Source organism: Echeneis naucrates, chromosome 13, assembly GCF_900963305.1.
Source record: "Echeneis naucrates chromosome 13, fEcheNa1.1, whole genome shotgun sequence".
Taxonomy (NCBI): domain Eukaryota; kingdom Metazoa; phylum Chordata; class Actinopteri; order Carangiformes; family Echeneidae; genus Echeneis; species Echeneis naucrates.
Window position 1 is genome coordinate 12,433,060 of NC_042523.1, and position 11,334 is coordinate 12,444,393.

Consider the following 11,334-nt stretch of genomic DNA (forward strand, 5'->3'; position numbering starts at 1 on the left):
AAACTAATGATGGCCGAATTCCATTTGGCTGCATCTGTTTCAGCATCGTGGTGTTGCACATGCTGGCTCACTGTTGCACCATGACACTTGAATATAACAGAGCCATTAACAACATCTGCACTTTATCAACTCACATAATTCGTAGATTGGGTTTTACATGTTTGCCTTAGACCTCCTGAAAGCTAGCACTGATAAAGTAAAACTGAGATGCTGATTCAACTGTATAATGCGCCTCTGTTATTTAGACTATGCTCATGGACATAAATGTGGTCGAAGAAGTAGAAGAGGAAAAAACACTGTTCAACTACGGTGCCTTATTAAATGTGCTGAGTAACTTTCCACCTCTGATCTCATCCTCTTTCTCTCTCACCCTCTTGGTCTTGTCCCTCCCTCTTTCTGGCACTTTGCCTCTCTGACTGGCAGCAAGCTTGTTGGAAGTAGGCTAGGATTGACGCGCTGCTTGTGTCTGAGTCACAGAGAGCTGTGGAATACTGAAACCCACTGATTGCATTTAACTTTAGGCATCCGACTCCCATGCATTGCATGATACAATAGAGCCATCCACTCTGCTTTCTGCACCTCAATGCTGACGTTTATAGCAGTAAAATCAAAAAAGAAACAAACAAACAAACACAAAAAAACCCATTCTGATGTTTTCAACAACTGTGGAGATGGTTATTTTGAAGCATAGGCAATATACAGATAATGTACTGATCTCACTTGCCGCATATTATAACACAAATGCTATAATAACATTATCCCACATGTAGTTGTACACAAGTGGGTTTAGGATGACACAAAAAGTCAAATATTATCTGAATTTTCTGATATTGTACAATTGCTTCTTGGTTACACAAAGCTTTCAAGCATCTTTTTAATATTTGCTTCATCATGAAGTGCTGTCAAGAGCTTTGTCAGAGCAGGTCAGCCAAGCCACAGCTTGCCAAATCCTACATATAAGAGGCCTGATGCCTCTGTGCCTGCTGAAATAAGATGACGTGAAAACATTTTTGTTCTCAGAACAGCCCAAAACGGAGGCTTTGACGTACACACAATGAATGTTTCACCTTCTGCATGGATCACTGTAAATTATTTCTGTGCGTGTCTGCTATGTGGGTTCTTCTAAACACACAAGCTGGTTATTTAAGTGGAGAACCAGAGGGATTACGCCATATAAACACAAGTACTTAACATAAACAGGGCACAAGTGAGGTGCAGCAAAACTGTGTGCTGAAGCCAGCAACAAAAAAAAAAAAAAAAAACAACTAAAAAGTCACAAGTGTAAACAATGTAGGCTGCTCATCATAGTCAAAGACACTAAAAGGGTCATGGGAAATTTCTTCTTCAGTCAACATGGGTTTTGTTTGATTGTCCACTGAGAGATCTTTGGAGTCTGTGGGAGAACTGGCTACCAGAACTGTTGTATTGCACTGAGGCTGAGAATGAAATCTCATTCTCAGACAGTTTTTTTTTTTTCATTTATGTACTTATGCTTTAACCCACCCTGACAGATAAGCAGTATAGGAAATTAATAAATGAATTAATCTTGCAACTCTAAGTCATGATCAAGTGGTCTAACTAATGAGTCATAGCATCTAGTGTCATAATTTTTGTTTAAAGTTTGTGCTCTTTTTGAATTCCTCTTTGAATTGTGATAACAGTGAGAGTGAGTGAGTTAAATAACTAAAATGCTGACAATCTTATGTTGTCTGTGCTCATCCTTTGGGACAAGATGATGCCATTGATGACACAATTATTTCTTTATCTGAAAACTCTTGTTCTCTGGGTTATATTACTAACTTAGTTACTGTTCATTGTTTCAGTATGACCATATGGGCACCAGAAACTCCCCTCCTATTCTGTGTCAGTTGCCAAAGACAGCCATAAGACAGTCAACTGAAATAGCTGAAAGCTGCCCATGGTGAAAGACAGAAACTTGTATACTTATTATACGACTCTGTATGTCTGTTGTTTTTTTGTTTTTTTTTTTGTTTTGTTTGTTTGTTTGTTTGTTTACATTTGTTGATAATAGAATAAGAGGCAGTGAATCCAAATAGGGAATGTACTTTTATGTCCATACAATCATTTTACAGGAACTAATATGCAAGCTACGATCAGGGTACAACACAAAACAGCTCGAAACAACAACAGCAACAACACAAAACTGTCATATTCTGTACATGACATAGTTCTAACTAAACTAAATCAGATCAAACTGAAGAATAACTTTGTTCAAATTAGACAGGCAATGTCCTTCTAATCTACATATCCCTAAATCTTCAATCTTAACTTGATATGGGGTACAATAACAATTACAAATCTTTTAATATTTTCTGTAAGTTTAAAAAACTGAGGCAGAAAACTCTCAAGACCAAAAGATCACATTTCAAATGTTTAGGGTTCAATCTCAACTTAAACATTAACAAATGTAAATGTATACATGGGTGTACAGGAAGGGATTCAACTTTGCCAAAACGATATTACTGGATTTAGTTGTGAATAGATGTGTCATTAACAAGGGATCATGTAGCAGATCATGTAACAATACATTTCAGGCTTTTTTAAGGGAGTGTCAATTCAAGCCAAAGCAAACGTTTTTCATAAATAATCTTAGTTTCAGTTTTGTTACTTAGACTAGGTGCATAAACTGAGCGAACACACCAGACAAAAGATCAAGGAAAGCCGTTGAGTGTCTGGGAGACAAACTATAGTTTGAGGGTATGAGGCATTTTGGTTGGCTGGAGAAAGCAGACTGATCATATTTCTTTTGGTGAGGTGGGGAAAGCCTGTAAGAGTTATGCAATGTTGTTGGGATATGGAGCCAGAAGGGGTGTAAACAAAACCACCCTGAAGTGGGACAGGCCTAGTCGTTGCTTAGTAACAAATATTTTGGGCAGGAAGAACAGGCAAACATGGCCCGCCTTCCAAAAGGAAACAGGGGTTGGCCACATGAGCACAGTGCAAGTTAGTGGCTTCCCGAAAATATGCTAAGAGACAGAGAGAAGCAAAACAAAGCACATTGGGGGCATTAGACAACACTTTGTCTATTTTTTGGCTGACGTGGCTGGAGTCTAGACCGCTGCGAGTTGTAAACAAATAAACTCTCAAGAAAAAAAAGAAACTGTCTAGACACAGCATTACAATCTTATTTTAACTGCATGGTGTGCTCCGGTCTGGAAATGTAGCCATGACTAGCTGAGTGATTTAGAAAACAGCTGAAACTGATTAAGTGAAGCCATAAAATGATGTTGCAATAGTCACAGCAAGCTGCAAATATTAGATGATTGACATAAAATTAAACAGCAAGATGAAAATTGCTGCTTTCTCCTTTACATCACTGTAGTGTGAGTAATTTGGGGTTTTGGGCTGTTGCTTGACAAAATCAGACATTTGTCAAAGTTACCATGAAATGTGGGAAGCACGGCACATTTCTGACGATTGCTAGCCTACACAGTCATTAGTCGACTCAAATAATCTGCATATTGATGAATCGCATTGATTGGTACATAAACTACCAATGAGAGCAGTAGTAATACTGCGCGGATTAGTTTTATGGATGAAAGCAACTCAACAGCTAATTTAAGCGAATTTAATCCAACAGAAGATTTTTTATTAATGAAAAAGATTGATTCCGCCCTTAATTCAAGATATTAGATAGGTCCAATAGACATTTGCCCACTCGTTTTCACGGGCTGATATATTACATGAATATTTGTCCCGCTACATTTTACCAACACAATGTTTTGACACCGGATGTATACGTTTGTATGCTGTGCGTATTGAAGCGTGTACATATTTGCATTTTGCCGACTACGGCTAAGACACTGGACAACATGACGAGTTTATTATCGTCAGCAACGTTAATTTAGGTTTCCGTGTGGCCTGCAGACGTTATACGATAAGCAGAAACCGCTGCTGACGAGCAAACTCCGCTGAAACAGAAACTATCTCTGTACCGTAGTCTTCTGCACAAAAAGAATCCGGAAGCCATATTGTGTGCTGCTGCTGTCTGTCACTCAGAATCGGTTACCACAGAAACCGGTTGCTAGGCAGCAAAACAAAAAAGACAAATTTATACGTCCTTGCGTCAGAGCAGCGGCGTATCCATAGCGACAGAACGCCACACACACACACACACACACACACGCACTCACGCATTAGACCCGTGGATAGCACATGGTGCCTGTGGCCGGCTTTAACCTAAATACCTACTCTTAGCGTGAAGCTACTGGCCATTTGTGATATTTTGAACAGCCTTAAGGAGGAAAACCTGCCATACTCTGTCACCTGTTATTATGTTTATAGGCTTGGCGGCTTTTAGTCTTAGTCAGTTGTTGTCTTCGTAATTTCCTTCATCTCCTGCTGTTATCGCTTATTCTAGTTATTACCTCCTGAATGTAGGCTGTTTACATTCATTAACGGCCATTCACCTCAACAGTCCCCATCATGAACAACTTGTGTCGACAGACTTAGTCATCCCGGTTCGGCGGTACAGCACCAGCAACGGCAGCCCGGATGGGACACAGCGTCCTCCATCGATCCTCGCCTCTGACGTTGATGTAGCGCTGACTAATAACTTGTTATCCCCAGTTCTTCCCTTTATTGCTCACGCCTTTTCACGCATCAGCTGTAGTCGTAGCCCTTACACAGCAGTATTGTTTGATATCACCAGTACAAATCGTTGGTATTGTATCTTGGATTTTCATTCATAATTTGCCACCCGATTTGCAACCCCCCAAGCCTACCTCCCACCTGCCACACTGCTGTCCGCAAGTAGGCTACACTAATGATTCACTTTCTGCTCGCTGATGTTTGCGATCGCAGGCACTGATTTCCGTCACTGCTGCCCACTGTCCATGTCAGAAACATAATTACGCTTCTGTTTACTTCTGATTACCAATTTATGTTCCTTTTTTGTGCTGACTGGGGCTGCTGCTGCTCCTGCTCTGTGTGCTCAGTGACAGTCCACGGATATGCGGCCAAATCTAACAATCTAACTGAACTACTGGTGTCTGGATGTATTGGATAATGTTTGAAGGTATTTTTCCAACCTCCATTAAATTACATTTGGTACTGTGCCAGACTTCAGGTTTAGGAAATGTTCACACGCATGAAAAGGAGGCTTTCCTTGAGCTCTGGCGCTCAGAGGAGTCCCGAGGGCGTGTCCTGAGAAACTTTTCAGCAGGATTTCCCTTGCACGCCTGACGGGATTCCGTCTTGAAGCGATATAAATCATAGTGTTGCATAAATAAGCCATTGTATGTTCTTTGATGTTTTCCGGAATATATTCGTGATCATTTTTGTATGTGGGTACACTGGCCATAGTGTAGTCGGCTAATCATGTTAAATTCATATGTGCCGCTGATTAATTCTAAGATGTGAGCAACAATGCTCGCCGATACTTAACTACATATGGGAGACATTAGATATTATAGGAATATTATAATGTCTTCTTTTGACGTAACCATTACCCAATGTTCCAATCCAAATATACGCTTATGTCCTAAATAGATATTTTCCATATTTATCACTCACAGGTTTCGTTAAATTTCCTTTCAGAAATTTTCAGACGGTGAGAAATATCTCGTTCTTGTGATTGTATTGAAAAAAATCTATTATTATCCGTCTGCGAGGTGAGCTTCTGGTCCATTTCAGTGGGAGAGGGATTCCCTCAACGTCACCAAGGAGACCAAACACAACAGCACAGCACAAATATGGGCATGTACGTCATCAGCGGAACACCAAGGCGGGACTAGAAATGCTTTGTGTGTAATCGAGGACGATGGATTCATTCATAAGACAAGATCGGCTACTGTGCACCGTAATACCAGCTATCGTCCTCCGGCATACCCTGGACGGACTTCATGGATCTATAATCGAGTTTTTGACGCGTGGACAGAGGAGGGCACTCCGAGGATTTAAAACTGAACGAGGGGACTTCTTACGAGATTGATCTGGGAAACGTCCCCCTGAACGCGGGGAACTGGATTAAGCTTCTTCATGCAACTTTTTTGGAAAGACACCAAAAGCATCTCGGTTGGGAATAACAAGAAGATCCGCAACGGTAAGTGGTCTCATGTGGACACACAGTCTTCCGTGCTCGAGAGAAAGTTTTTCTTTAAAATGCCGCTTCAGGGTGAGTCTGTAGGTAACATCTGTCTACCGCTGTTCTTCAGTCTGTGTAATATGAGATGCGCCTCCTTGGTGTTGCTTTCACGAACACTGTGCTCTGGAGTTTACTACAATCGGTCTATGCAAACGCTGTTGGTTGTGATTGTCTAACTTTCACCCACGATCAAAAGAAATCGTTAGTTTTTGTCTGTAACGTCAGTCACTCTCTCCCTACAGATCGTCTCCTTTAGTAATCCACTTGTGTGTCACTGCCCTGCCGTTGCAGGTGACACTGCGCTCTCTCCGGTAACTGCAGGTGTTTCATTCTCTCTCGGTCCCTGGGGGGAGATGTACCAAGGGTTCCCCGGCGACCCCGACAGTGGATCCCGTGGAAGCTCTTCTCCATCCATAGAATCCCAGTGCCTTTCCTCCGTGGACTCCTTCGGGAGCCCGCCGACCACCAGTGCTCCGCAGGTACGATACTGTCAGCGGACTATTAGGGAGCTTTTATCAGGGAAGATATATAAGTGTGTGTGTTTGTGTGTTTCATATGTTTATAATATATGTTCATAAAGGGAGTGCCACTGCTGCTTCTTTATTTCTGCTCCAAGCTTGATTTATGGTTCTGCAAAGTTCCCTGCATGCTGTGGTACGGTCCTTATATTAAAGATATTTGTGATTTTTCTTAGTTCAATTTGATACACTAGTAACAGGATACGATTTTGTTTGTGATAGCTCATCTACAAATATTCACTGAAAAACAACATAGCCTACTTTTACAGTTTTGTTAAATTAATAGCAATAGTCCGATTTGTGGATGAAAATGGCTACAATCATATTAAAATAAACCATAAGTCATTTATAAAATAGTACCATGTATATGACCCAGACGTTTTATTATTTGGATCGGACGCTGGCTATGTTATTCATGGAAACAGCGTGTGCGAAGCTGCTAATGTTGGACTGATATAAATAGTTTAACCAAGCAGACGGAGGATGCGGTATGAAATGACCCGTGTATGATGGCAGTGGCGGTAGTGGACAGAAGCCGGTAGCGGCTCTCTGACAACTTGCTCGGTTTTCAGCACGCCGCAGAACGGATGACAGTCTGGAACTCTCCAACGTAAGCGTCGGAGCCCCGCCCCTCCTTCCACGCTGTCCGTTCTCCTCTGACAGGCCTCGCCGTGACGTAAATGCTTGTTCTATTTTGGAGTGCTACGTCGCGTTGCCAAGGGGAACACCGGGGGTGTGACGGGGGAGGAGGAAGGGGGAGGGGGGAGACGCTAAACGAGAGATCCTATTGGTTGACGCTGCAGTACCTTGAGCTGCCTGTCCCAGTCTCTGGACACGCTTTTCTATATATATTAATGAGAGGAGACTTTCGACTTTCACTCCCCAAAAATAAACAAAAAGACGAGCGGCAGGTTGGGTTATTGATATACGTTTTTAGTCTTAAACTACAAGCTTAACCAAGTGGCACATGCAAATCTAAGGAAGTACAGAAAAAGACTGAATGTTGGCCGTGTATCCACACTATACTAAATCGCATTTCTCTTGCTGCAGCGTTGTACTGAAGACTTATAAGCTATTAAAGACCGATTTAAGTAAAAGCCTCGATGGCATTATAAATCACATTAGCTGCAGTCATGCTAAATGTATAATCATGGTAATTGCTGTTGAGCAAAGCATTCAATGTTTGTATAGTGCTTAATAAGGGAATTTGAGGTAAAATGTCACCATTTATAATTACATTTTCATTCCTGATCCATTTTGGTAATTGAGTTAAAATTTCCCAATTTTGTTCAAACATTTAAAAAAGTATTATATTATTAAAGCATTATTCTGTCATGCTGCATAGCCTTACCAGAAATGAACATATTTCACCATTTAGATTATTAATCATGGTTTGAATTGTTATACAGTGCATTTGAAATAATGCAGGTGCAACCTTGTTTCTCAATGTCTTTATCTCCCTCCTCGTCTAAATTTGTTTGCTGACTTACAGTAGTTATGGGGTGTGATCAACTCTAATTGTTCATACACAGGAGTGTGTGTCAGCGGGAGCTGGCTTGAGCATTGTGGGCAGCGGGCTAGGGACGAGTGTTGGAGGGGAGATGCCTGGCTCATTTGTGCCCACCGTCACTGCCATCACCACCAGTCAGGACCTGCAGTGGATGGTGCAGCCAACCCTCATCTCTTCCCAGGCTTCTGGACAGAGTGGGTCTACTGGCACCACAACTATGACCCAGCCAGTCTCACTGGTTGACCCATATGATATGCCAGGACCCAGTTATTCTTCAAGGTCTGGCTTTACTCCTCCAAGTTCAGATACTCCAGGCCCAGCTCCGGGCCCTATCCGCCAGTCCAGAACCCGCAGCCGCCGTACAAGAGAAGAGTCTGTGAGTGACGATGGAGATGTTGGTGTGTTAGTAAGTGTGTGTGCTTGGACGGTTTGTTTGTTGACTTTTGTATGTTATATAGTTTTAAAAAGGTGTATCGGTAAACAAAAAAGGGCACAACCACCTCCTTATCTGTTGGCTGCTCTCATAAAGCCTGTTAAACAGGGAAACAGGGGAGAGAAAGAAAGGTTTATGTGTAGGGTTACACTGGAGGAGGTCTCCACCAAAAAAAATAAAACATTTTAAATCTGGCAAATGTGATCTATTATTGGCATAGTTAATGTCAGTCAGGATAATTTTCCCTTAGTTGTCTTAGCCTACCAGCAAGGGGAACATTTTTACATTTTTATGTTTTAACTTAACTTAACTTTTAATCTTAAGAGTAAAAGGCAACAACTGGAGTGGTCGCGCTGCCCTTTTTAATGTTTCTACACTGCCACTTACACAATATAGTTACATTTTCAGGAATAAGCAAACAAATAATACACTATATCTTAAGTCTAACCAATTTAATTTTTCTTCCACTTTATCTTAGCTAACACCTGAGGAGGAGGAGAAGAGGCGTGTTCGCCGTGAGAGAAACAAGCTGGCTGCTGCCAAATGCAGAAACCGCAGACGAGAGCTCACAGACAGACTGCAGTCGGTGAGCTTGACCTTATAGTTTCAAAAATGAGCAATGATCAATGAGTGTGATGACAAATGTGTGGAGACTAATGTAGATTATGTATTTTACCCAGAGCATTTACTGCTAAATAAACAAGCACTAAAATAAACCAGTTATGATATACAGCTGCTGTTGAGGATGGCATTTCTACTGGGTTGGACACATCCATTCTCACAAACACTGAAGTAGGAATTTTATGTTTCTGATACCACTGTCCTTTCTCCTTCTGATGCATATTCCCTTTCCCTCCTCTACCCATTTTACTCACCTTCGACCTTCCCCCTTCCCCTATTTCTTTCATTCTTTGTACCTTTTCACAGGAGACCGATATACTAGAGGAGGAGAAGGCAGAGCTGGAGGCTGAGATCTCGGAGCTGCAGAAAGAGAAGGAGCGTCTGGAGTTTGTCCTGGTGGCCCACCAGCCAAACTGTAAGATCCCATATCAGGATCAGCCTCAGCAGAGCTCAGCGCAGCTCCCTCCTGTCCCATCCCAGCTAGCACCCCAGACCTTACAACCTCCTGTCTCCATTGTGGGCTTGGCTGTGAAAGAAGACTCTTTCTATCTGCCCCCTGCCTACACTGCTCATCCAGCCTCCACACAGTCCCAGCCTCCGGTTCAGCAGCAGCAAGTCCAGCAGCAGCCTCAGCAAGGGATAATGCAGGAGGTAGAGTTTTCTAGTTCTTTCTATGGCTCAAGTGAGTCGACATCTGGCGGGCCGTGCCTTATGGCCAGCGACAGTGGTGGTGGTGGTGGTAACCATGACGATGCGGTCATTGGCAGCTACAACACCTCATACACATCTTCATTTGTGTTCACCTACCCAGAGGGAGCCTGCGGGGTCAGTGCCAACCAGCGGAACAGCAGTAGCGAGCAGTCATCTGATTCCTTGAACTCGCCTTCGCTGCTGGCACTCTGACTGATAAACTGACATACGTGAACATATTTCAACACATAAATTATGCCTGCTAGAAGTTAAGACTGTGGCAAGTACATGCACAGTGCCAATCAGTCTCACAAATGGACACAAAGCAAAAAACAAAACAAACAAACAAACAAACAAAAAAAAACAATCATTTGTATCTGATTGGATTAAAGTTTACACACTCTGAAAAGCATTCCAATTAACAGTCATACAAATGTTTAACATTGCAACATTGGGCTTAAATAATTAATACAATTTTGTTCCGTATTAGCTCTGAGTTAATTCACACTGAATACTCTCAAGCTTCACCATGTACAATACATAGAGTAAGACACCATACACTCACATGACACTCCAACAGGTCCCCACATTGTTCCCTCTGTCGGTTGCGCATTTCCCAGTGCTCTTGCTGTCATCCTTTTCAATCCATTCCTCCTTTCGTTCTCTTGCTGAATGTATTTGCGCCACTCTGAAATAGGGACGAAGTCGAAGATGGCACTTTGTTCAGGGTCTTTTCTTGTGGGAAACAAACTGCTGAGCTCACCTCTAACTCTTCATCTGCTTGACTTTCCGCTGCTTCTTCATTTGCTTCTTGGACTTGGAAAGTTTGGGAACTGTGCTTTCTTCCTTTGGTTTTTGAAAAAATCTTCTGCCATCTGCCTACTTGCCATGCGACCCATCTCTACCCATCTCTGTTTCTTCTCTCCTGTCTCTGTGTTTCTCCTTCTCTGAAGTCTTCAACCTCCGAGAGCCCGAAGACCCCCTCCAGCCCTTGGGACCTTGAGTGAATGCCAGCCTAACCTGCCATTTTGCACCCTCTCTTACAAGGACATGGACGCAACCCCTCCCTACCCCCCCCCCCCCCCCCATAACGAAGAACCTTTATTTTGGAGCGCATCGCTCAAAGAGGATACTTACAGCAGCTAAATACTTTTTACACATGCACATAAACGCATAATTGGTGAATCCAAAATGCAAGACGGATGCCACTGTCTTCTGCTGAGCCATTTATGATGTTCACACAATGAAGATTAGACACATCTTATGTTGTGAGGCGTGTTAAAAGTGAGGACAAAGATGAAGGGACAAAAGAAAGTGCAAGCAAGCTGTCCAGACTCAAGCTGGACAGAGGTGATGGACAGAGGATGATTCCCATCCTAGCCATCAGTTTTTGGAACCAAATCTAAGAGCCAAATGTCAAAAAAAAAAAAAAAAAAAAACAGAGAGAGAAAAAAGA

General features: G+C 42.3%; 1 protein-coding gene across 5 annotated transcripts; it reads left to right on the forward strand.

Annotated features, from left to right (window-relative positions):
• Positions 1 to 5,871: 5,871 nt before the first annotated feature.
• fosb (FBJ murine osteosarcoma viral oncogene homolog B) lies at positions 5,872 to 11,334 on the forward strand. 5 transcript variants are annotated; one of them, XM_029517520.1, is made up of 6 exons: positions 5,872 to 6,064; positions 6,398 to 6,585; positions 8,157 to 8,540; positions 9,046 to 9,153; positions 9,495 to 9,839; positions 10,000 to 11,334. In XM_029517520.1, exons 1-6 carry the CDS (start codon positions 6,001 to 6,003, stop codon positions 10,063 to 10,065), a joined length of 1,155 nt encoding a protein of 384 aa, XP_029373380.1. In that variant the 5' UTR covers positions 5,872 to 6,000; the 3' UTR covers positions 10,066 to 11,334. The 5 variants fall into 5 exon arrangements, with proteins under 5 accessions (XP_029373380.1, XP_029373376.1, XP_029373377.1 ...); XM_029517516.1 differs by having other exon boundaries at positions 9,495 to 11,334; XM_029517517.1 differs by having other exon boundaries at positions 8,157 to 8,510; positions 9,495 to 11,334.